General features: G+C 34.6%; 1 protein-coding gene across 5 annotated transcripts in view; it reads left to right on the top strand.

Annotated features, from left to right (window-relative positions):
* The window catches only part of LOC149078975 (cell adhesion molecule Dscam1-like), a 348,553-nt gene that overhangs the window by 152,853 nt on the left and 169,500 nt on the right, over positions 1-26,200 (top strand). For all 5 annotated transcript variants that reach the window (XR_016193867.1, XM_089241217.1, XM_089241216.1 and 2 more), the window contains exons 6-8: positions 926-1,192; positions 12,362-12,769; positions 17,954-18,112. Coding sequence is in view for 4 of the 5 variants with exons in the window: in XM_089241217.1 (XP_089097343.1) it covers positions 926-1,192; positions 12,362-12,769; positions 17,954-18,112 (834 nt within the window). In the remaining variant the exon portion in view is untranslated. The remainder of the gene's footprint in view (positions 1-925; positions 1,193-12,361; positions 12,770-17,953; positions 18,113-26,200) is intronic.

The following is a 26,200-nucleotide window of genomic DNA, read 5'->3' as shown; positions in this document are numbered from 1 at the left end:
TTATAAATCGCTGAACAACTACAATTTCTGCAGTTCTCATGACACCTACACGGAATCAACACTTTTTAGTCTGAAAAAAAAATTGTACAGTACTTATAAACTCGCATTTTCTACTGAAATGAGAGAGAAAGAAAAGATGTGCTTTCTGAAATACTAAAAAAATGGCTAAATAAATTGTTATAACGAGTTTTTGGCCCGTTAGTAAAAATAGTATATATACATATAATAGATATTTGCTATTCATATTCAAATTCTCGTCCGTAGATGGGGAAAATGATCAATAGTAATAACTTCAAATGATGAAACTGCGTTACACTTAGAAAATATTCTGTCAAAGGAAGAAAACTGATCAATGTAAATGGGGCTTTTAAACTTAAGCATTTTAAATGGGGGAATCTCCAAATACAAATTTCCCAATTACTTATATATATAATTAATAGCATCCTTTTTTTTTTTATCACAAACTCATATCTGACAAACAATCAGATAACTTAATTTTGAACACTTCATTGCAGTAATTAAATATTATTGTTATAATATATTCAACAAGGTTGACCGTCACAGTCGTAATAATCATGATAAAACGAAATTGAAAAGTAAAAATATATTTATCAAAATATTCAGAAAAAAGTGGTATAGAGATTATATGATAAGGTATAGTATTATATAATGTAGAATAACACCCAAATATATTAAATCTCCTGAAGTCTCACCACTGCATATACCGTAAACACCAGCTTTTCCATTTTTCCGACACGTAAGACTTATTTTTATTGTTGAAAGTATTGAGTTTCTGATATTTCTGTATATACAAACATTTATTTTTCTTTCAAAATGTAAAGAAAATCCAGAGAATTAATTTTTATTTTCATTACTACACGATATTTTTATTTGTTTTTTTTTCTTTCTTTTTTTATGCTGACAGTGCCTTTGAAAGTAGAAGTAATCACGACAAAAAGAGTTGTCCGTACAGGTGAAGAGGTTTCTCTGAATTGCAGTATGTCCACGGCACCTAAATCTGTAATCTGGGTTAAAGACCAAAGAAAAATAGTCCCTGATCATAGGATTAGAAGGATAAGCGCGACACATCTACGAATCCTCGTCTTTCAAAGAGATGACAGTGGGATATACCAGTGTTACGTTTACAATGATTGGGAATCCGCTCAAGCACACGTTCAGCTGGACTTGAAAGGTAAGTGAAATCCCTATCTCAAGTTTTTCCTTGTTTTCTTATCGTGACCCGAATTTTCAGGGATCTATTCTGCTATTTGTTTTATTTTTCTTCGGATTTATCTTTAATAATAATATATATATATATTTTCCCCCTATATGGATCCCTTTTTTTCCACCTGCTCCAACTTATATTAGCAATAGTCCATGCCTTAGAACAATAAACTCTACGGAATTTTGGTCACGTAGAGAGAAAGAAAATCTCCGAAAATATATGAGATCATCACGGAAAATTCGTGTAGTCCGTTGGAAATTGCTTTGTTCTCTGCGAAGCAATAAAATAACGTTACAAATATGAACGCCATCCACAGAAAAAAGAATAAAAGTAAAAGAATAAAATTTATTCGGCAGTTTTCAGCGAGTAAACTCGGTATAGTTTCCAGTATAGCAAGGAAAACTTCCAGAGCAAAAATTTTATTTGCCTTCCATGTTGCATAGCGAAAGATAAAAAAAAAATAAAATACAATATATAGGATGAGAAGATTTTTTTCCAGACAGAATTTTTTTTAACTTTCTTTTATGTTCCTTATTTTAATTTTCTCAGCTGCTCGGCTATTTCAATACACTATGTATATTGAATTCGAGCAACACGCAAGGGTTGTTGCTGTGTTACCTTGAATTTTGATATGAGCTCCAAAGAAGAAAAACACTGTACATATATCTTGCTAGATGCGCAAAGAAGAATTTATTAGTATTTTGTTCGAGACAGGAAATCATAAAATTTTATTTATTCATTTATTTATTATGCTATATATATGTACGCGGTTATATGGCTACTGTCACGTGATTGGTCACCTATAATTTTTCGCATACCGTGTCTTGCAGTTATTTTTAACTGTAGCAGCAGATGCTAATCTTGTACATTGTTTTGATTCGTAAAGAATAGATATACAGCAGAACCTCGGTAAATCGTCACTCCGGTTAAGTCTCGCCGTTTTTCTTTGGTCTCGTCTAAGCTTTCATAGATGTCTTAATGTCTCGTTTCCTTTTTGCTAATTTTTGTTAACTCTTCTCTGGAAAAGTTGGAGGAAGAGGAACAGAGTATTTCCATAGCTCCCTTTAAAGAAGTAGATTGATAACAGCATTGTCATAAATTAAAAATTGACGATAAAAGCCTAATTTACCTGAGAAGTTGAAGCCTTCTAGTGTTTTCTTTGCTCTGCCCAGGACTTCCTCAAAAAAATTGAATCCCTTTTCGTGTTTACTTTGTATTTGTACCGTGAATTATTGATAACTGATAAGTGTAACAGTGTATTTCACCATTATAAGTTACATATGCACTAAAAGTTCAAGAAAAGTTAAAAATTTCGGTATTCTTTTTGTAATCTATAATTTTTGTTAAGATTGCAATTTTAATTCATGTTTTAATAATTTCATATTAATTTAACTTTGTAGAATTTTTACAACATTGCACATTAAAAACCTGAAAACTATAATTGGTTATGCCGAGGTTTCAACAAGTATCAGTAACCCCCCCCCCCCCACCACTTCATCATTACTATGACGATTCTCTAGCAGGAGTGCGTTTTGCCACTACAGTTTGCACTCATTAAGAAGGCGAATCTATTGATTCGAGATCATTTTTCAGGAAATAGTTTTAATCATACACGTGCCCGACTATGATACTTCCCATGGGCACATGAATAATACTAGTAAATAATATAAATGCGATCAAATATGAAAATAGATGCAATTAAATGTTTGTGTAGATGGGACTAAATGTATGTACAACATTTTATTTACACTAACCAGAATCACCACCAAGCAAAAATGGCATCAACAACCGAAAAGAAAGGCCCGAAACGCAGGTCTGGCAATTGCGCATAGTTTTTCGGTTTTGGAAATCGGAGACTCGTTCTGCTATAGTACGGAGAAATCTCTGCAAGATGCTGAAATTGAGACTGAGACAACCTATCGTAGAATTTTTTAGCCAGCATCTTCGTATAATCAGTCATATTCAATACACCGAAATCTTTATAAATGTTCACATTTCTGACGAACCAAGAAAGACCAGTGTATCGTCTAAGGATCTTATTCTGAAATCACTGAAGTGCTGTTGGATTTGGTCGACTAGCATGCAGCCACACAAGAGCTGCGAATAGGAATACCGGTCTGATGATCATCTCGTAGAAATTGAGTTTTATTAGAGATTGAGAGATTGATTGATGCTTGTGGCATGACTTGCTGAGCATGACCGAAACCACAGCTGCCTTTCGAATGGCTTCATCACATGTCCTGGAGCAACTGAACCTCTTGGCTTCCCGAATACATTCAACCAATCAAAGATGTTCAGTTCCTGTCGGGTGCTTACTGGGAAAGTCGTGTTGTTCCGGACGAATGATATGATCCTCGGTGTATCTGCGAATTCGGACAGCCGAAACTCTCTCATACAACATACCAAAGGCTGAGAAGTGAGATAGGGCCCTAATTTCGTGGATAGTGGTGGTCTTGCCGAGATTTGGGGGGGGGGGGAGTACTTTGATGGTGGCTGACTTCCAACTATTCGGGAATCAGTTCAAATGAAGAAGCTCATTGAATGTAGTAACAAAATATCTAATAATGTTATCTGGCAAATTTTTCAATGTGCTATTCGTAACAACGTCCTGGCTAGCTGCCTTCTTTTTCAAGTGCTTGATGATACGAAGCACCTCCTCAATATTAGTAGGGTAAAGTGCCGATTGTAGTTCAGGACGAATGTCCCTAAAATAGACACCCACCCCCCTCTCAGCATCAGATATGTGCTGAGCAGGAGTATTATCACAAGGAGTGAACAGCTTCTCATAACTGTCAGCAAAAACTTATGTTTTATTAGCTTCGCTATACGCAGTATAGGTAGGGGGAAACCTTTTCTGAGAGGGCTAACTGGTCTTGTAGATCTTACAACGGTTACCATCGGTACAATTTGCCTCTCACATAAAATTTAAATAACGCTCGCTGATGAATTCTTTAGTCTCACGCGATACTTCCCTTTTAAGAGCCCTGTATCTCTCGTGGAAGTATGTATGGATTTAATGTGCGTTTCCATTTCCTCCTGATTTTATTTTTCAACTTGGTTCGCTCCTTAATCCATCGGAGGAATACCCAGTGGATTATTAGTATGGTATCATGGGTGGACTCACTGGCTCTATTGCTGACGACATCTGAAAATCTTACTAAGTCTGACTCACCTTGAGCAAAATTGCCACCCGTGGCTATTGCACATTGAAACTGGCGGCACTTCACTTCAATTACGCCGTCATGATATCTCTATGAAGTGAGTGGCGACTCAACTGTGTTTCAATATACGTGGTGTCAAATTACTTCGTAAAATCCATAAAAAAATTAGGAATTGGTATACTTGAATAAAGTTGGCAAAAAACTTTTTATCAGAAAATGGGGACTTTTTTTCTTCTTTTTTTTTTGCAGAAAAAAGTAGTCTAAATTTTTGTCAATATTGCACGCTACACGAAAGCAAATCACAGGAAATAACCAGAGTCTTATAAAATGCAAAGTGTACGATTAATAGCTCATTTCTGAATTTTACTGCTTTTTGCGCTTGCTAAAGTTTCTGATTGCGATGTTGAGATCGGTAGAAAAGCACTATTAGGGAAGCTATTTTACCAATGCTACGAATCGCTTTACGAAAGTTTTGGAACCTCCAACGAAAAAATGAATTAAATATTTTTGTGTACTATATTTAGATCCCCTTCGTGAGAATAACTTGTTTCGCAACTGCATTCAAATCAATTCGTTTAATTTTTTTTCTTCTTATATTATATAGCATGACTGCCAAAACTGTGAAGGTATTTGATTAGTTGCGTCGTTATTTTATACTAATTGTTTGTTGATACAGGTATTTCAACCGAATGCTACGTATTTTTCCACTTGAAAAATTAGTCTTAGAAAACTTTTTTTCGATAAATATAAATAAGTAGTTAGATATTGAATCGAATGCATAGAATAAAAATATTTTGAATAAGTAAAAGATCACATGACAAAAATGCTTATAATTAGAAAAAAAAACTGTGATATTTTTTCATTAACAATTTATGAACATACACACATTCGATATAGCATATTAAAGTACAGATTTTCCATCAAAAATCTGGGGAAAAATTTCAAATGGGGCAAACAACATTCATGTACATAAATACATTCTTGCGAGCCCAAAGTTGTCCATCCATCTTCCTTACAGGAAGCGTTATAAGTTGTCTTTTTTGACTAAAACAAGTACTACACATCCAATGATTAACGAGTGACGATATTTCAAAACAACATAGCATTTGAATTAAAATTACAAAACAAATGAAAAATACTAATATAATTATGTTCATTGTTATATTACAGCAGGAAATCTAATTCAACTATGTCTTTCTTGGAATAATAACATTGTTTCAACTGAAATCTATAATTCTTTTATATTGAGAGAATATATTAGATTGAAATATAAATTGTGTGCATAAAAGATAAATATAGAAGTTTTTGTTGTTTTTGATTGAAAACAGACATATAACTAATAAATTTCAAATAGAAACATGGGGTTTTATAATATTGTTCCAACATATAAATTTTAAATAAAGAAAAATTTGATAAATTCTTCCATTTTCTATGAAATATGCGAAAACTGAATTTCAGAGTGTTTCGGTAAATGTTTTGTACCGAAATATGTAAAACCAACCTTAATGTTGAAATTAAAGAATAAAATATCGTCCTTTTGTGTAGAGAATTTGCAAAATGAATAATAATGCAAAATTCTCAAAAATTTTTATCTGAAATTCGTTTCGTATAGAAAAATAAATTGAATAATCCAATGGCTAGGTATTTACACAAGTTCCTCACTTTTAACATACCTTTAATTCTGACGCTTATGAATAGCTGCAGAAATTCATTTCCTCTTAATTCGTTGTCGCTAAATTTCCCATCGGAATTGAAACTCTCTTTCCGTCGGCGACGCTTTATCCCAATGATGATATTCATCATATCCCTCGCAGATTATGCAGCGAAATGCCTCCTCTGCTCACACATAAAGCAGATGAACACGAAGGAACAAAAAAAAAAGAAAAAGTATATATTAAATAAATAAAAATTAGCAAAGCGCTGTAATGAATTTCGGTGCCTTTCCCTAGGGATGTAGTCGTAATTATGTGCATCGCATTTGCATGCGGCAGAAATGAATTGCTCTGCTATTGCATTTACATACTGTTTTCTTCCTTATCACTAATTGAAAGACATTAGCTTGATGCTCTTATTGATACGACTTTTCTGTGAGTTACATTAGAGGTCAGTGCGATTTCTCCATTACAACTGCCAGTGATTTATGTTCGTACTAATCACCACTAATTTCTTTTGGAGATGTAATGTGCAATCACAAAGTACTGTATTGTTCTACGCGATATTTAAGTGGGGGAAGTTTGTTGTTTTTTTGAAAAATGCGCTCTTTATGATGTGCATTTATCGAATATTGGTTTTAATATGGTATATTTTGGTGGAAACCTTTATAACATATTTTGTTGTTAAATAATTAAACTTCATGATTTCCTCATTAGTGATGAATATCGCATCACATACAGGTGACAAAAGCTTCGTAAATATATATAAGTGATTTATCGTATGTCTCACGCTTAAGCTATTATTTGAAAATAAAAAGCTATAAATGTGAAATTTTAATAGGAAGTAATCATTGAGTCGTTCCCTTTGGAAAATATATGAATGGTTATAACATAGTCCATGTCGTTGAAAATATGTGCACTTTAAGAGAACAAAGGGCGTTCAGAATGAAGATTATATTTCTTTAATGTTTTCAGCAAATAGCACTTTAATAGCATTTTAAATCTTATTAAAAGACTATTTTGAATAGCGTAAGCATACACCGCAATAAATGCATTTTCTGTAACTAATGTAACTAATCAAAATATTTCAAAAAAATGTTATGTGTTCAATAAATAATTCATTGGAAAATAACAGCAAAACTGAAATGTGCTATACGTGTCCCTTACGGTTTCTATTTCAATGGAATCCATTCATATTTTTTTTTTGCTTGCAAAGGAACACACAAAAATTTATAAGCATGCATTTTGAGGTGTATAGAACGGTATGCAGGAAAAAAAATAAAGACCAAGTAATTGTACCAAACGGGGGATGCAATCATTTTGTCCTTTTAAAAAATAATTGATTCACATTTTTAGCAATAAATATTGATGGATTTAAAAATGGAAGCTAAGGTATTTAAATTGGTTCATAAGGAACAATTATGTAAAATTTGGAGTGATTTTGAAATTAGGTTCTCCAGCTCCATTTTGAATAGTAGTTCGTGACGAAAAACAAACACCGAAAAATTAAAAATGGAGATATTGTATTTTATTTCCGGTAGACAATCATAACTTTACAATTATAAAAATTTTAGTAAAAAAAACAAAAAAAAACAGATTTTAATGTGTTTTGTTTTAAAATACTATACTGAAACTCTGTTATTTTTCCTATTTATGTAATAAAGTGGAACCTCCCCTAAAGGATACCCCCGTTAATGGACACTTCCCTGTTCCCCGGTCCCTTGGAATAGGACTTTAATGCATTTGACTCCCCTTTTAGTGGACACTCTCGACAGAGGACAATAAAATCGGACAAGCTTTAATTTTTTTCACAACTCCAAGTTATTAATTTTTGTTCATAAATCGAAAATTTATCATGTTCAACGGTGATTATGTATACTCCTAAGCTCGTATTGGTAAATATGATTATCTAGCAATCAGTTACTCGATCAACTGAACCAGTAACTATGGTCGAGGATGGTGATTCCGAATTGTAATGGTAGTTTTCTTTGCACATGTTTCCACATGTGAAGAAAGCCAACATTACAAGATTGATAATGTTGTAATGAATGCTTTTATCTTCTTCACACTTGTTTTAATTTAATTCAATTTTTTATTGCAAAATACGTGTAGTGCGCGTATCATGTTCTGGTTAAAATAATTAATTGGTCTAATGAAGAGCAGAAAGGTTATAAAGTTTTCCATATTCACATCAAACCTTCCATTTTTATTTGAGAATTATGCATAATCGCAAGTGAAAGTGATAAAATGTAGTGAAATTTCAAATCAAACATTCTTTATGGTGACATTTGGTGATTATGTATAATTACCGTACCGGTGTTCACTTTTGCACACACAGTAACATACAGTATATAGTTAACATTGTTTACAATTTTTTGTTAATTGCATTTTTAATTGGGTTGCTTTATTTTTTTGGAAATATATAACATCCTTATTTTTATGGGCATCTTTTTCTCAGCCACCTCGTTGGGCATTTTGCCTCTTGTGGCGTTGTATTTGTATTTAACATTTATAGGAACTAATTGTGACCATACCCAGACGTTGTATGAATGTGAAAGTCGTATAAACGAGGTTTCACCTTGCATCGTATCTCCCCATTAGTGGACACTCCCCGTTAAATTTCTGGTGCTATGGGTGTCCGTTATCGAAAGGTTCTACTGTAGAAAACGAATCACTGTTTTCATGATTGTAACGTGCCGTATCCCTTTACAAGAAACGTGTTTGATTGGCATAATCAGATCTGAAATACTACTATGAACTGTTTATTTATGCTGCAGCTGTAAATAACATAAATCGAGTGTATTGTTCTTGATTTTAGAAAACTGTTTAAAAGCCATGAAAAGGCACCAATAGGCTGGTGGCATATGCATGGTATGATGTCTGCAGTATACGAGTTTCTGACAAGACAGAAAGATATCTAGTTTCCACCCATACATCCATAGTTTTGAAAAATATAAGTTTCTGTGTGATTCTTTTATGTAATTTCGGTAGAGCTATTCTGAGGCTGATATCTATGCTCACTCAAACGCGTGAAATCAACATATAAAATGAACTATTCCTTTAGGGGAGACTACGATTTCATAATTTAATTTATACTGTAAGCTCTTCGGATAACTCGGGACGCATATGAGATAGGGGTTCGTTCATCAAGAATCCAAGATATTGATTCTGGGTTTCACAAGGCATTATTTGAGTCCAGTGGATCGAGTTACAACGATAATCGAATATTTTAGAAATCAAAAATTATTTGTCGTAACATACGATATCTCAGAATCATTTCCAATTGATGTCGGCTTTTTGGATTTTCGAATGTTTTGAAAATATAATATATTGCATTTGCGATTTTCGGTTAGGAACTAATGATAATCCACCGTACATGCAACTCATGCAGATTCCTCAGTTGATTTTGTAGTTAAAAGTTGCATGTTGGAATGTGTGTTCTAAATGTATGTATCGCTCTAAGGTATTTACAGTACAGAGCTGTAATTGTTTTGTAATCTTTCTGGTGCTGAACGTCTTCCATACTTTGAAGTAAAGATGATAAAGGATTGAGTTTCCATGTTATTTAAGTAGCATTAGTTAGGAATCATATCATCGGTCAGGAACTGTAAATCTTATTTTTTGTTCATTTAAACTGTGTATACACAAAGTATAACATAAGGATTAAAAAAATCCTCAAGTTCCGTCTCCGGTTACATTTATTGATTCATAGATAAAATAACCACAAATAGTTATGCGTAGCATTCATAATGAAGGTCCTGAATCTACAGTGTTTTTCTGTCGTGGCAGTACCGTTAATGTTTGATAAACAAACGGAAGAGAATTTGAAAAATACGTACAGGTGCATACGAAAGGCTCTTTATCTCCTGCAATAACTCGCAAAATGTTGATCCTAGAAGCATACTTCCAATTGGAAAAGAGTATCCAAATAACAAGTACACCTCAGACACATCATTCATATTGCAAGAGGTTGTATAGTTAAGTGAAAAATGAACTTTTTAATTTGTCACCATGCCCATAAAATTCAATTAAACAGTTTTTGTCCTGTCTCTCATGCTCCCGAAAAAAATTCCATATTTTATTCTTTCAAAACGGCAAAAACAAATGCAAAGAATCTCTTGGAGTTATTATATGTCTGAATGACCATCGTTCAGATATGTACAAAAACGTTTAAGGGATCCAATTTTGTATAAAACAGATACTTTTGACTTCTCGAACTTTCTAAGGAAAAGAACATTGTTTTATTAGAAAATGATGACATCAGTGCGTATTTTTGTGTGCATAAGCTAATTTCTGTTCTCTAGCGTTATATTTTTCTGTGTCTTCCCTTAGGAGTTTATTAATAACAATTCGTGTCCTGTACTTCCATTTCATCATAATTCATTTATTCATTTATTTCACGATTATGCAAAAATATTGTTCACTTTGAAAGTGAAGTATAAGGAGAAAAAAACAGAAAACATGTTGAAACGCTAGCCACTAATTTTATGTAAGCATATCCGTCATCCTTTTTAAACTGGAGAAGCACTGGAAAATCAATTTCTATTATGCATTCAGGAAACTGGTTAGATGGCCCGTGGTGGTGTGTGGTAGCCTGTTTTGCTTTTAAAAGCTTGAAGAGGGCGAATTTCTCATCATATTTTTCCTTTTTCAATTTTTTTTTCATTCTACTTATTTTTTTTCTCTTCTTGAACAGTAACTTCAAATTATCTTTTCTCAGATTAATGCCAGAATTTTAAGACGCTTTCCGGGCCGTATCAATTTAGCTGTCAGAGCAAGTGGGAAGCAGTAAAAAGATACGACGAGAAATTCTGGAACAATCTCTGTTGATCGAGCCGTTATTGTCTATGCCGCTGCTTTCCGTGAATTCACTCCCCTAATTGGAGCCACTGGGCAAACTTATAAGCTCTATTTTTTTTTTCTGTTGTGCATTTTATTCTATTGTATTTTCTTCTCCAAGCAACATATAAATTTTGGCAGGTTCTCCCAGTTTCCCTAAAGAAGAAAAATTGTCATTGTCAATTTTTAGGGTCAAAAATTCAGACGGTGGAAATAAAATATCACTATCAGAATGACAATCAGATATTTGATATTGTTTACCTATCCTTTCAAAATTAATATTAATTAAACAATGACAGCGTCGTGTTTTGTTTGTATATTATATACGATAGTCATTATATTGAAAAAAAATAGGTGAATATGCAATGAAACGTGACGCCAAATTATAGCGTAATTAGAGGTGATTGTCAGATGCACTATACTATCTCATGCGATATAAAGAAGTGTTTCCAGGCTTCCATCCTTCATATCTTTTAGATATGTGTAAGATTTATCCTAAGATCGCAAACTCTTCGAAATATTTAGAAAGCTTCTGTATCTCTTGAAATGTACTCGTAGTGTACATACTCCGGGGAAATTATTTTAGGTCTTGCGTATTTCCTGTGGATGCTCACAAGCCTTTCGTATCTTCTGTGAATGCTTAGAAGTATTGTATTTCTCCTCACTAAAAATATATACGATACCTATAATCCCTTCGAATTCTAATAGAGTAATAGAGTTAATAACTTACCCATAACTCAAGAAATTCATGCGAATCTTGCGTAATGCAACATATGTCATGTCTACGAGAGGAACGAACGCGTACACCTTGCAAAAGTTGTAAAAAAGAGTAAAAACACATATGTGATCCATAAAAAACCATGAGGCTTACTTATCATTATAAATTCATAGTAGGGGTACTTACTCTTACAAATCCGTAAGAGAAGTTTGCTTACTTCCTTATATGTTGTCCCGTAACCGATGTTTCGATTTTCGCTTCTTGTGATTTTTTTCAATCGTTTTCCCAAACATTTAAAATTATTTTCACTTAATCCTTGAGAGCAGCTTATATGCTTAGCACAGGAGCAAAACCACTTTCTTACTTACTAACTTGCCGAACACGGCCAGGCTCTGTCGTTAATGCAATTTAAGCACATACCCCCCCCCCCCCCCAAAAGTCATGGCCGTGTGAGAAAAAATTGCATTTATCTTTACACGGAATTTATAGTCAGTAAAATGATACATAGCTAAAAAGGCATAGAACGCGCTAAACAGAAAAGCAGAACAACTTCTGCAGAAGAATTGGAAAATCCAGGGCATGCACAGTTAAGAAAATATTCGTACAAAACTTATAACATGAGGGGTGCAAAACCACTGATATAAATAATGTGTAACGCATTTGCTAATACTCAATGATACCTCAATCGTATGCAAGATATTCGAATGAGAAGTATAGTTATCGATATTATATCAATAACACATTTTTATTGATTCATCTTTTGCAGAAGAAATGCCGGCGTTTCTCAGGATATTTCCAGACCAGATACATATGCCGGGCCAAATGGTATCCCTGCACTGTTCTTCCACGGGTTCACCTCTACCACAGATATCATGGCTGCTGGACGGAGATAATCTATCTGAATCGAGGAGAGTGAAATCCGGTGATTACGTGCACCTAGATGGCTCGGTTGTCAGTTATGTGAACATTAGCGATCTTCAGGTTCCTGATGGTGGATTATATGAATGCAGGGCTCAGAATGACGTCGGGACTGTCAGCCATCAAGCCAGAGTGGATGTATTTGGCCCACCCTTCGTTAGAACTATGAGTAATATGACCGTCGTTGCTGGGACTGTGCTGACGATAAGGTGTCCTGTTTCCGGATATCCTATCGATAAAGTATACGTCGAGAGAGGTGAGATTCATTTTCTTTACACGAGGCTACGCGTAGTTTTAGATTTTACCCTCCCAAGGGTCATTTTATCGATATAAAATCAGAAACGTAGCCTGTATGAAACGGTAAAAGTGATAAATTTTTGTATACATTGTTTTATAAGGTGAGGATTTATCCCATTTACCAGCCATTATTAATAATATTATAATAATAATATTATATTAATATTATAAATCTCCACGTCCTAATTGTAAGTACAGTATGATAAATTGTGAATGAAATTACACAAATTTGCCAGAATTGTGAGTAAGCTTCAGTCTAGGATGATGAATCCTATTGGCAATGCTCTTTTTTTTACACATGATGTTACGTGTGAAGAAAGCCAACATTGCATAACTGATTATAATCTTTCTGTTTTTGTCTTTTTCATATGTAATTTAATTTAATTTTTAAGGCAAAATACGTGTAGTGTACGTATCAAATTCTGGTAAATATAATTAACTGGTTAAATAAAAAGAAGAGATGCTAATTTTTTCATATCTATCTAAACTCACCTTTACCTTATCACAAACTAACTTTCACTTATAAAAGTCATAAATGTATTGACATTTATCAAAATTACTTGAATGAATGAACGGACTTATTCCGTTGCCGAGATCTCTTTCAGCCCACATTTTTGGTAGAATCCGGACAAAGTACGTGTTCCTAACAGTCTGTGAATACGTATTTTGTGTGTGGATTTTTGATGCTGCCATCTATATTTTAATTTGTGAAGTAAAATGATTGATCATTTGTACCTTTGTAGGGCTGGTGCTCTCTGTGACGAGACTTTTAACGGGTAGGTAGACTGCATTCGTGCCTCGAAGTCAGGAATATCATAATTACCCAGTAATTATGAAAATAATTACCGAATAATCACATTTAACCATGGCAAAAACATAATCATTCAACATTTCAGACATCTAAGCTCACAAGAAATAACTCAATTTTTCTTTATAGATGGATTTCTAAACTAATTTACCGAACATGCATGGTATACATATATCATTATCCCCGATCTTTGAAATTTGTTTCCGGAAATAGATGGAAGAAGGGTAATAATGTAATAAAAAAATGATAAGAGAGAAATTGAACATTTCCTGGCTTGGGAACATTTTAGAAAATTCCTTTTATTCCCATTTCGAAAAATGCCTTCCACTGAGAAATCTCATTTTCTCCATAATGACACTTCCTCTCATGTACCAATCAATACCAGAGAGCAGAAAATAACACTCGGTGAAACGGAGAAAAAGGCGGATATATCAAGAAGAAATAATAATAATAAAACAGAAAAATATATATATATATCCCAAGCGAAATGGGCTGCAGTAACGCAAAGGGGGGATTCCATTCATCAAAACTATCGGCTTGCCCGGATATCACAGACATATAAGAAGTAAAACTATCAGTAACCTTCATTTTCTTCTGTATTCCTATGCCCCCCTTCCTTCCCAGCTCACTCCTGATTCTTTTCTTCTCTGGACCAACAATGTAGGTAAAGGAGACTACACAGAGTGAGACTTTTATAAGAGGGAGGAATATGACTGAGAAGCCCACGTTCCTTTCCCATTCATGGACTCCGACGATAAAGACCGCGATTAGCTTTGGGGTTTCCTTTCTCATTTTTTTTCCCCTTGAAAAAAAAAAATGAAAATAAAGGAAAAGAATACTCTGATTGTGATTCATATTACTGTTTACCTACCTGGGAGGTTATTAAGAAACCAGGAGAAAAAGATTTTCTTCTCTCTCTCATGAGAGGAAACTCCAGGAAGTATAATGTGCAATTTTTTCTATTGTCAGGACGTCGATAATAATATTTCTTAAGGTTTCGAAATATTTTTTTGTATTTTTTCTCTTCTATGATGAGTATGAACAATAAGAAAACTCGGGACAATATTAGTACGCCGTATATATCGAGATAAATGCGGTTAGTTTCTCTGATGCAATCACGGGCACTAACTTTTTTTCGACTTCTTTCAAAACAGAGATCTAATAATGCTTACGTACGGATATGATTCGAAGTATAATAAGATTTTTTTTCATGAGTTTTAATACCGAGACTGTGCAGTTAATATTTCGTTTTGAAACATGATATGAAGTCTGGTGAAAATCTTGAGTTATTTACAGCTTTTTTTTTTAAATTTACGAATAAATTAAACTAATTTCTATCGGAATTACTTGGAATGAACATCACTGAGATTATGTTTTAACTCTTTAACTAGTTTTATAACTGAAACTGATCCGAATTATAACTGGCACAGCGGATGTAGTAAGAACCATCTGTAAAATTCAAGAAAACTTTTTTCTCCGATTTTGGGCAAATGATAGCGCTCCCTTTAACTTCAAGAATAATTTAAAGAAAGAAAAGGAAGAGAAATACTGATTGATTTTTTTTTTCAATATTTTTCTATTATATAGTGTGTACTGTATATATTCTTATACAATTCCAGAGGGAAATGTTATGTTTCGAACAGCACGTATCTCATTCTATTATTAAAATATTAACAACTTCTAACTCAACCCTTTGCCAGAGGATCGACAGGTTATGGGGGAGGGGGATGAGTGGCGTTCTACACTATCTACCAATAAGTATTTGGACACCTGTGATAGAAAAGAAAAACTAACTTTATTCAAAATCAATAGTTGGTAGAGCCTCCACGAGAGGCAATTACAGCGTGAACCATCCGGGGCATACTTTCCACAAGTCCTTGTGTTACGGCTAGTGGTATTTTCTTCCACTCGGCTTGGAGAAGACATGTCAGTTCCTTCACCGATTTTGGACGGGTAGGGCACCCCTTAATTCGGCGATCCAACTCGTCCCAGAGGTTCTCGATAGGGTTCAGGTCTGGGCTCTGGGCAGGCCAGTCCATTCGATGAACCCCATTGGCACCATACCAAGCCTTGGTTAACCTCGCAGTATGACAGCTGGCATTGTCGTCCTGGAAGTAACAGGGGTCCACCCCGTAAAACTGCCACAACGTAGGAAGCACATTGTCATCCAAAATAGTGCAGTAGGCATCGGCGTTGAGTTTACCATGAATGGGGACCAAGGGTCCCAGTCCATACCAGGAGAAACACCCCCAGACCATAATTCCACCTCCGCCGAACATAACTGTTGGCACAATGCATTCTGGCAGGAGACGTTCTCCAGGCAGACGCCAGACCCAGACCCTGCCATCCGAACGGTAGAGGGTGAACCTTGATTCGTCGCTCCAAAGAACCCGTTTCCACTGATCTACGGTCCAATTTCGATGTGCTTTGCACCACATTAACCGAGCAACGCGGTTGGACTTTGTGATCAAAGGCTTATGGGCGGCAGCACGACCATGAAAACCAATCAGATGTGCTTCCTTACGGATGGTATTCATTGAAACAATACTCCCGGATGCCTGTTGAAACTCCTCGCGGATGAGGGCCATCGGTTGGGTGCGGTTCTTCCGAATTTCTCTGGACAGCACCCGTCTGTCTCTATCTCCCAGTTTCGTTGGTCTGCCGACTCAGGGCGAATTCCGACAATCACAGCTCACCTTCCACTTCTTAATCACATAGACCACTGTCGATTTTGGGTACTTCAGCTCGCTAGATATGTCCCTTAAGGATCGGTCATTTTTGTGATACCCGATAATTATACCTTTCTCGAAAAGAGAGAGCTCCGAACTGCGCGGCATCTTGCATGCGACTAATGCCGATGTTGTTTCCTACACGTTATATACCGGCGGAGGGCGTGACATATCTCAGGACCGCAGATATCGTCATTTGCATAGGTGTCCAAATACTTATTGGTAGATAGTGTAGAAGATGAAGCCAACAATAAAAACTTTCTGTGCTCGTCACACACACACACACAGCCGAAATAAGAGGTGTTGAGGAGGTGATATCTCTTTTAATCACCGAAATCCAAAGCATCAACTTAGGCGAGATATATCGTAATGACCGTGGAGAGGGTTAAATATCTTACATACGCTGGAATTTGTTTTAATAAACACAATCTTGAAGAATTGGACTAACAGATTATTCTTTAATTTCCAAACTTTATTAGGTTAACTGCATATCATCCACCCACGATTGTTCTCGAATATTATAAAAAAAAATACTTTCTGATAAGTAATTTTTGTTATACAGTGGGTGTGAATAAATATCCATATGCAATCTTTATCTTTTGAACTTTTTCGATAGAAACATACATTCAATTGGGAAAAAAATTATCCCATTTTTAAATATTTAGTTTCTTCCACTATAGGCGCTAGATGTACTGATACACAAAATTTCACTTTTATACGGTCCCACCCTAACTTCCAATTAAAAAGTTTTTTCCCTGCTCTTCTGAGTTTTCTGTGGTTCCCAACTTCAAGGCGCGAATGCTAGCCGATCTCCTCGTTAAAAGGTCTCGCCACAGAGAGCAACAGACCTACAACGTTACAAATATTCAATCATTACACTTAACTCCCAATTTGAAGTATAGATGACAGCACTGAAATATCAGACACAACACTAGCTACACACTCAGACTGTTAGGTGCACTCTCTTTGTTTCAGACACGAAGCTGGGATGGAAGAGATCTCGGCAACGGGATAAGTCCGGTGGCAGAGACCCCGGCGTTCATTCATTGCTCTTCTGAGTCGAACCGAAACCAAAGTATGAAACTGGGAGGGGGGGGGGTGGATAGAAACAAGTATTTTCTGCTCCAAGTAAATTTACTTTTGGAACCAAAGAGATGAATATGAAATTCTGCATGCGAATATTTTTGCACACATATTGTACACTGCTCAAATCAATTGAGGGAAATGTAGTTTTATTTTATTCTGATTTTTTTTAACATTTTAATTGGTAAAATATCAACAAAGAACATTGCTAGGTATTCACAAACAGTTGTGTCACAAGTGTTAATCATCAATTACCTTTTAATAAATGTTGATAAATAAATTCAATAAATTTACATAAATAATACATATCACCTTATTCTTATGAGCAGCGTATGTGTTTGTATAGTTAGTTCTTGGGCAAAGTTGATCAACTCTTCTATGTATAGTAAGATAAATAATGTGTACCTCATTTATTTTCACAGAATTTATCTTTAGTTTTTTAATACCAGTTTTATATCGCACATAATTATATTCATTCAAAGACGAATGTTCAATATTATTTGTAAATTGCTTGGTACTTCAGGTAGCCAACGTCTACCTTACGGTGACAGGCAATCAGCCGATCAGCGAGGAACAGTTCGGATACACAGCGTCAGAAAAGAAGATGAAGGCATTTATCGTTGCATCGCTGTCAATGGTAGAGGTGAGAAAGCCGAAAGTCCTGTCGTACTACGGGTTGTAAGTAAGTAAATTTACTATACAGTATTCCTATGTTTTTTCTCAGAATTTAAAAGAGGATAAAAATGTGATCAAACATCAGCAATCACGTATAAATGTATGAGGATGTTTCAGAAGAATGAACATAAATTATGCATGTATTTCGTTCTGTTCATCGCGGTACAAACATTGCGCAAAAGTTTGCAGTTGTACATCTCAAAAGGTAGACTTCATACCAGATTTATTAAATTTTAGTTGTTTTTTAATCTAGTGAAGTTATTTTTGAGGGAAAAAAAATCAGCATTTTAAAGTATCCCTTGTCCTTATAAGATGTAATCTATCCACTTTATGTAAACCTCTTCTGAGAAAATAATATTTTTTCCTTCATAGAAGAGAATGTAACTAAAATACAAACGTATATTATTATTATTACACCTCTGTGGTGCAAGCGCAGTTTCTCCCCTCGTTCATTTCATTAGCCCTTTGTATTGAGGATCACATGTAAGAGACGACGCCATCTCCCGACTTGTTTTTCACCTTCAACGCCCGAAACTTGTCAGAAAAATAATAGCCTTTTTCTCTGCGTGGAAATGGTAATCCCGCAGTGACATTTACACTAATGAGCTACACGTCATGACATATTGCGGTGGATTGATGACAAGTATCATCATTATCATAAGTAATACTTTCTGTTATCCTCTGGGAGAAAAAGAGCGGGGCCATCGTTATTATGTTCTCCGGTTTTTGCTGCCGGATAAAGGGAACAAACCATCCATCATACTCGCATGAGAAATACCAGGGGATATATGGAGAGAAAGAGATTATTACTCGGCAACATTGTGCTCTGCCGAATAATTTTGGCGGTAGCGACGTGCTTATAGAATTGGAAATAGATCTAACAATTCTTATATAGCAGAGACAGAGTAGATTATGTTAACGACACATATCAGAGCTTCTGCAGCCCGTATAACCTTACACTATTTATTTTTCGACAAATATGCTTTGAGGATATATGAAACGACGTATTATTTACCTAAAAAATAAAGACATATCCTTCCTATTAAACAACATTTCAAATACAGAAACTTTGATTATTTTTCTTCGTTTAGTGATGATAATCCGTATGACCTATTAAGCAAATAATCTATTACTCATAAAAATATGACTTCAGATTTTTGGGTCTGAATTCTCAAAAAAGGAATTATAATTTAAAAAATATATGTATGTATATAACTGATTATTCATATAGGATATAAATTTCAAAAATCACGGAAAATGATCAGTGTAATATTTCTAATTATATAAAATTGGTTTAGTTACATGCATAATTTGCATATTTTCTAATAGGATTCAATCAGTTCCGTGATTTATTATTTTTTCTCTTATCCTTCCATTATCAGTTCTTCTCTAACTTAACTTCTCTATATTACTTAACTTTTTCTCTTCGAATTTAAATTATTAATGATAAAATGAATAACGCATTATTCCTCTGAATGCATTTTTAGAATAATATATTGGACTTGACAAACATTTTTGGTCAAAATACACACACGAAAATTTTTTCACTTAATTCAGCAACAGAAACATAACTTATTTATCTGTATTTATTAAAACAAACAGAATGTTCTATCTTTTAAATTCCAGAGGTGCACTGTCCTGTGCTTGAATTTTTTCAGCTTAAAAAACATGTGAATACAGTAAAATCTTGCTACAACGATACTAAAAACAAACATAAATCCCTCTATAATGATATTTATTGATCATTTTTTGTCGTACCATGATCATTTTCTACACATGAGGGCTAATTAGACCGGGACCTACAATTCATATCCAATTCAGAACGGCGTACTTTTTTATACTCACCGAAACGTTGGTACGCTAACCCCTCGATGTGGGACTCTCTGCGGTAGCAATGTTTTTTTTTTTTGTGGTCAGGTAGACGTTTCTGTTGTGCCCCGGTGTCAGGAAAGTTTCTGAGAAGGATTACCCGGGTATCAAACTCGCGACACCTCGAAACTCCCTTTGGCACTTTAGGTGATTATCTTATCGACCTGGGCTACCACACCCGGTGTTTTTTTATGAGATTTTGAAACTATGTACATGGGCATTTTTTTTATACTTTGCTCAAAAAGTGTCACCTTCAATATATTTCCCCAATACATCCTCCTTGATGGAGTTGTCATGATGCTACTTTCTGTGTCGTATACAAAAGTACTGTACAGTAGACCACTTTACAGCATGGCGAAACTAAATGATAAATAATTATAATTAATGAACTGGATTTTTTTGCGAAAAAACAGTTATAATGGCATTTTATGGTATAATAATAATAATAATAATAACGCCAATTCAGAAGCCAAAGAGGTTTGGCCCGGACTGATGATAATACTCCTCTCAAGATAACTATAACCACTCTACAACTACTATATATTTTTTTCGGCAGCAGACAACTGCTATATCGAGGTTTCATTGTCTTTCAGGAATAATATGCCAAGTCTATATCTCATGTCATAAATCATTTGAGTCAAAAATTTCAAAATTTAGCTACATAAATTGTAAATGAGTATCAAAATGCTCTAATTTCTGTTAATGATATTTCTGTTCGAGGAAAACATTTATGTACTGGGATGTACGTATTTGGATACCTATTATTACAAATATACAAATACAAATACAAATACAACACCACAACAGGCAAAATGCCCAACGAGGTGGCTGATAAAAAGATGCCCATAAAAATATGGTTGTCATATGTTTCAAAAATACAGTAACCCAATTAAAAATGCAATTAACACAAATTACAAACAATATATACACATGATAAAATATTATACAATGCCCATAAAGAATACTTATGGTTGTCTTATTCTAAGAATGGATAGCTTCCCGATTTACCCCAACATGTTTATCGTATTTCTTGTTTCAACATGTTTATAGTATATCTATTATTCTTTTATTAGTTGTATAGGCGCCATTCAAGTATTACGTAAGCAGATTTTCAGCCATTTTTGACCCCCCGCCTGTCAGCTTAGAATATTTCATATCTTCAAAAAGGGGTGGTTGACGACGAAAGCAACCTTCAAACCCCCCCCCCCTTTCATCCAAAAGTCAGCAAATCCGAAATCCCCTCCCCTCCTCGATGCTGACGTAATACTTGAATGATCCCATACCTATATACCAATTCTTTTTATAAAATTCGATTTAATTATCTATTATGAATAACAAATTTTACGATGGTGGCTCGATATTACAGTATATTACATTTATTAATTATCATATAAAGTATATCATAGTACGATTTATCCCGTTAACCACCGCCGCACCCTTTTCGTTACAGTAATGCATTATCGCTAGTAAAAATGTGATTACTGATAAATTTAGGGAAATTTATCAAATTTATCAACGACGCTTGTGTTCTATGCATAATCATCGGTAAAAGTGATAAATTTAGGGAAATTCATCAAACTTACCAAAGTGCTCGGTGGTTATGCATAATAACCGGTTTATTGTGTATAATAGCCGAATTTATCACATCTACCGAAATATATACGTTAATGTATGATTTTTTCTACCTGGTTTGCTATTTTTCAATATTTATATCGAGAGACTTGCTATTATTATTTCTCAACCCAATGTGCACGTGGCACCATTTGCATGCATCTGCATTGCTCGCACACAACTAACTGGGTTACTCCTGAAAAAAATATTCCATTTTGAAGTAATCTATTTCAGTTGCAGTTTACTTATTATTCCATCCACATTCTGCTTTCGTCAGTCACTGAAAGCTGCAAGAAAAATGTGTGTTTCTGTTTTAGTTTCTTTTTTATATATTTCTTTTACATGATCCAAAGTCTTGTTTCAAGCAATATTCATAAGGAAGAATGATATTTTTGTGTAGGGACAAAAAATCAACAAAAACAAAATTCATGTCCATTTTTCTCTGAAATAATCGAGACAATGTCTCCAGTAAATTTATTTGGATATTTCAAGGAACAACGAAACATCTATCGCTGCCTGAAGTGAATTTCCCCTCAAAGTTGATATCAGCGACACGTTCACCTGTTTAATATATATCCACTCCAATATCACTTCTTCTGGAAATATTCGAGCTTCCTAGTAACATAGCTCCAACAAAATTACCACACATTTATAATACAGCGAGATTCGGATGCATCTCCCTTCGGATCACTGATATTAGAATCATTAACGAGTTCAGTGAAACCACTCTCCTGTCACAAAATGCGTGCTTCAGGAATTTCGAGCTCAACAGCGCATGGAAACTGATCATACTAACGACGTTGCATCAAGGATCTTGTATGTTGGAGATGAATATTTTAAAATTGGAAGGAAAAGGTGGCGTAGCTATTGAGGATTTCCAATTTTGTATGGCATTTATTTACGCAGTCTTTATATTGTGCAGTTATATGACGCATCCAAGTGGTTGAGTATAAACCTTACCGTTTACGAAATGTTATCAATATTTTGCGAATTCTATTCTATTCCAGGCATCTCGCTGAAGCGAATGCGAGGCTCTTTCCTAAGATAATCAATATACTAATTCTTTTCCTGAGAAAGTGCTTGCAAACGATGGTATCTTATTCAATAGGGACAATGAAAAAAAAAATATGCCACTTTTTAGTTCATATTTTACTAAGATTTGAAAGGAATCAAAATTATTTCATGAAGTTTCAATTCATACATATTTCGGTCTTAGAACAAACATGAAATTAATAAAATTTAAAAAAAAAACTCATCAACGGAACGACAAAAAGTACAATAACTGCAAAAATATTCATTTCATTAATTATTGCGAGAGTTGTTAGAAGTGGAGGACGCTGACGTCATTGCACCGTCTATTATGACGTAGTCGATCGATCGTGGTGAATGTAGTATGGTGCGAACAACGCCTCATCGGATATTGCTGTTGGTACATCCACTGTGATAAACACCCATTGCCATCTGCTCGACCGTAAATCAGATGCATATCAGCGTGTTCCTCGTTCGTGTAATCAGCTATTACGATACTCACTGAAACAAACAACTAACTGCTGCACGTGCTTACTACCGCAATAGCGCTAATTTACGTCGTCCGTGATCCTACCCCAGCGCATGCGTTTTGCGACGCTGCTTACGTCAAATATGGTGGGCGAACCCACGAACGCATTCAGCGATCAACTGACATCCACCTTTCGTCTCCTCTGGACTCAGAGCCTGCATGCACTTTTCGTGATTTTCACCCTCTCAGCGTGGTTTAGTTCCTCTTGATACATACTAACAACACTCTGAGTTTGTCAGTCCATTAACAGAACACCCTGTATAAATAAAACGTGTATAAAAAATAATACAGTTTAAATTACTTCAGTTGATAGTGATGGCAGCACTATATCTTTAATCTTCATTGTGAAATACCAAAGTAAGCGAAATAAGTGTTTGTATTTGCGCTGCGACATGTTTCTGTCCCAAATATATATAAGACGGTGGTGCGAAAGAAGGGTTAGGGGACATTGAGACCTCTATGGCTTTTCATTTTTTTCGTTATTCATATCCTAAGAAAAGTTCCTTGGGAAAAACAATTGCTAATTCACCCCATTTTGGTACTGTATTAGCAATTATCGAACTGAAATTGATAATTTAAAAAAAAGAAAGAAAAGGAAAATAAAAGATTTATTTTCGAATTTCCGAGAATTTGGTAATTTTCAATCAGCAGAAATCCTATATATACTTTTCTTTTAACATTCGTATATATTTCTTTCTCGAAAATGATCAACTTCAAATGTAGACTTATGCGCTGTATTTATTTTTATTTGCCGAGCAAGGAATTCTACTAAAGATATTCCTCATGTTACAAAGTCACCTAGCATATCTTTTTGACATATGTCTACCGAAATTACCCTTTAAACATCAGTATTTTTTATATGTCTGTTCTCCGTGTTATGCCGCTGGGTTTTCTTAAACTCACCAGGAAATACCAGAAATAAGCAGCCCTCCAACAAAATAAGACGTTTCCTGTCGTTGGTTAGAGAAAATGATAAGCGAAAAAAAAAAAATCCGCAACGAAATAGAACGAAATAAATAGTGAACAATAAGAAAAAAGCGGAATAAAAATTGCTTTTGCAGCAATTTTGTGGATTTTAGGAAATGAGTTTAACAAATACAGAAATATCTTTTCGCTTAATTGTTTTCTTTCCTGGATTGAAAAAGTAAATTCAACGCAGTCTGCAAAATTTTATTTGTAATCTCACCTTAAAAATCAAGTTACCAAATATTTATTATTACCTGACATGTATTATTTTTTTAGTTTCACAGTTCATACAATCCACGCCGCTTAATGTGATCACATTACTACTTCTATGAACCGTATATGCTCCTCGTACACATTCCTCTACTTTTTTAACGAATCAAAATTTCTAACGAATCGGCACATGCCGGAATGTGTATTCTGAGTGTATGTGTAGCTCTAACGCATTTGTATTGTGGAGTTGCGCTTGTTTCGTATTCGTGCTGCCATCTGTCTTCCATTTTTTGAAGTGATGACGGAAGTGCTTGAATTCTCATGTTTCGTCAGTATTGTGTTGTACCTCTGACTGCTCTCTGCGGAGAGACTTTTTCATATGGGAGACCGATGAAATTGTCTAATGAAGAAATGATGAATTAAAGTTATTTTTGCGTGCAATACGTTTCATAGATTCCTTGAGAAAACCGCTCAGAAAGAAGAAATTTGAATCTCGTCAACTGAAAGGAACTGATCAAAATCGGAAGGAAAGTGGCCATGCATTTGCTTTTACAGAATGACCATTGCAAAAGCAGGTCCACACGTACATGTATCACAGCGAATACTACTTATCACTTACGGAGCACGGAAATGTTTGGCTACAAGGGAGGAAGGGGGAAAACCTTCCAGCCTCCTACATAATCTTCTATCCCGATAGGGATAAATCACGAAAAAAAAGAGTTTGAATAAAGCTTTGCTTCTGAATGCATGAAAACATTCAACGGAAAATAAATTGATAACATTATCCGAAGTACCGATAAATATAAACGAAGTAAAATCGAATAACGAATGCTATAAACGAATTTTTCTTCCAAACTATAAACGAATATTATGGCATTGGTTCGTTTCGTCTTTGGAAAAGTTTTGACAATACCTGATAACATTATCCGTGAGTTCAATAAGTGGCGTCGACTGTATAACTAAATAAGGGGTTGCTTTTACCAATCACTAATGAAGTTTCTCCATTCATATGTTCATGTATTCATCATTCATATGTTCATGTATTCATCATTCATATGTTCATGTATTCATCATTCATATGTTCATGTATTCATCATTCATATGTCCATGTATTCATGCGTTCATTTTGGTATTCAATACCAATGCACATTCGCTGTTGTAGTCTATATTCCTAATCATTAGAGCATCATCTAAGAAGTAAGATGAACATCCATATTAGAGCGATATCATAAATAAAATTGGTGCAACGCAACTTGAAAAATAAGTTTTACTTAAAATATATAAATTTTATATTAAAATGTCGTCTATATTCTCTTCGGAACCTATTCTATTTTTCACTGTTTTAGAAGGAAAATAAAATAATATGAAATCACTCTACACTATAAATGAACGATCATAAATAATGAATACCTTCTCTGATCGAAGGGTAATATTTCAGTATTGCTGTACGTTTACCTGTGGTTACTTAATGATAATGATTCGATACATAATGGAATAATGATACAGTTTCTAGGAATAATGATACAGTTTCTAGTGTGAGTGATATTGCTCCTCGATAACTCACATGTATCGATATTTTTCTATTTTCTCTCCTTCCCTTCTACTATGTTTTCTCAAACCCCAAGATGTTTATATCTATATCGGTTTTCCTCATAATTTGTTATCTGTTATCATATATCATTTATAGGTCCCACATTTTATTGTATTATCTGAATAATTCCAATAAAATATAGTTTAACCTTTAACCAGACGCATTAATATTTAACCTCTTTACGATCACGGGCGTAATATTACATTCAATATCCTGTGGAATAAAGCCAAACGCTGTGTGTGTTTTCTTCCCTCTCTCTTCAGCATCTCAAAGCTTTATAGCAACCCTAT

The sequence above is a fragment of the Pholcus phalangioides genome, unplaced genomic scaffold (genome assembly GCF_987345545.1).
Source record: "Pholcus phalangioides strain wild (caught in Gottingen) unplaced genomic scaffold, Ppha-v1.0 ptg000013l_1, whole genome shotgun sequence".
Classification (NCBI taxonomy): Eukaryota; Metazoa; Arthropoda; class Arachnida; order Araneae; family Pholcidae; genus Pholcus; species Pholcus phalangioides.
This window is presented reverse-complemented; position numbering and strand designations above follow the sequence as displayed.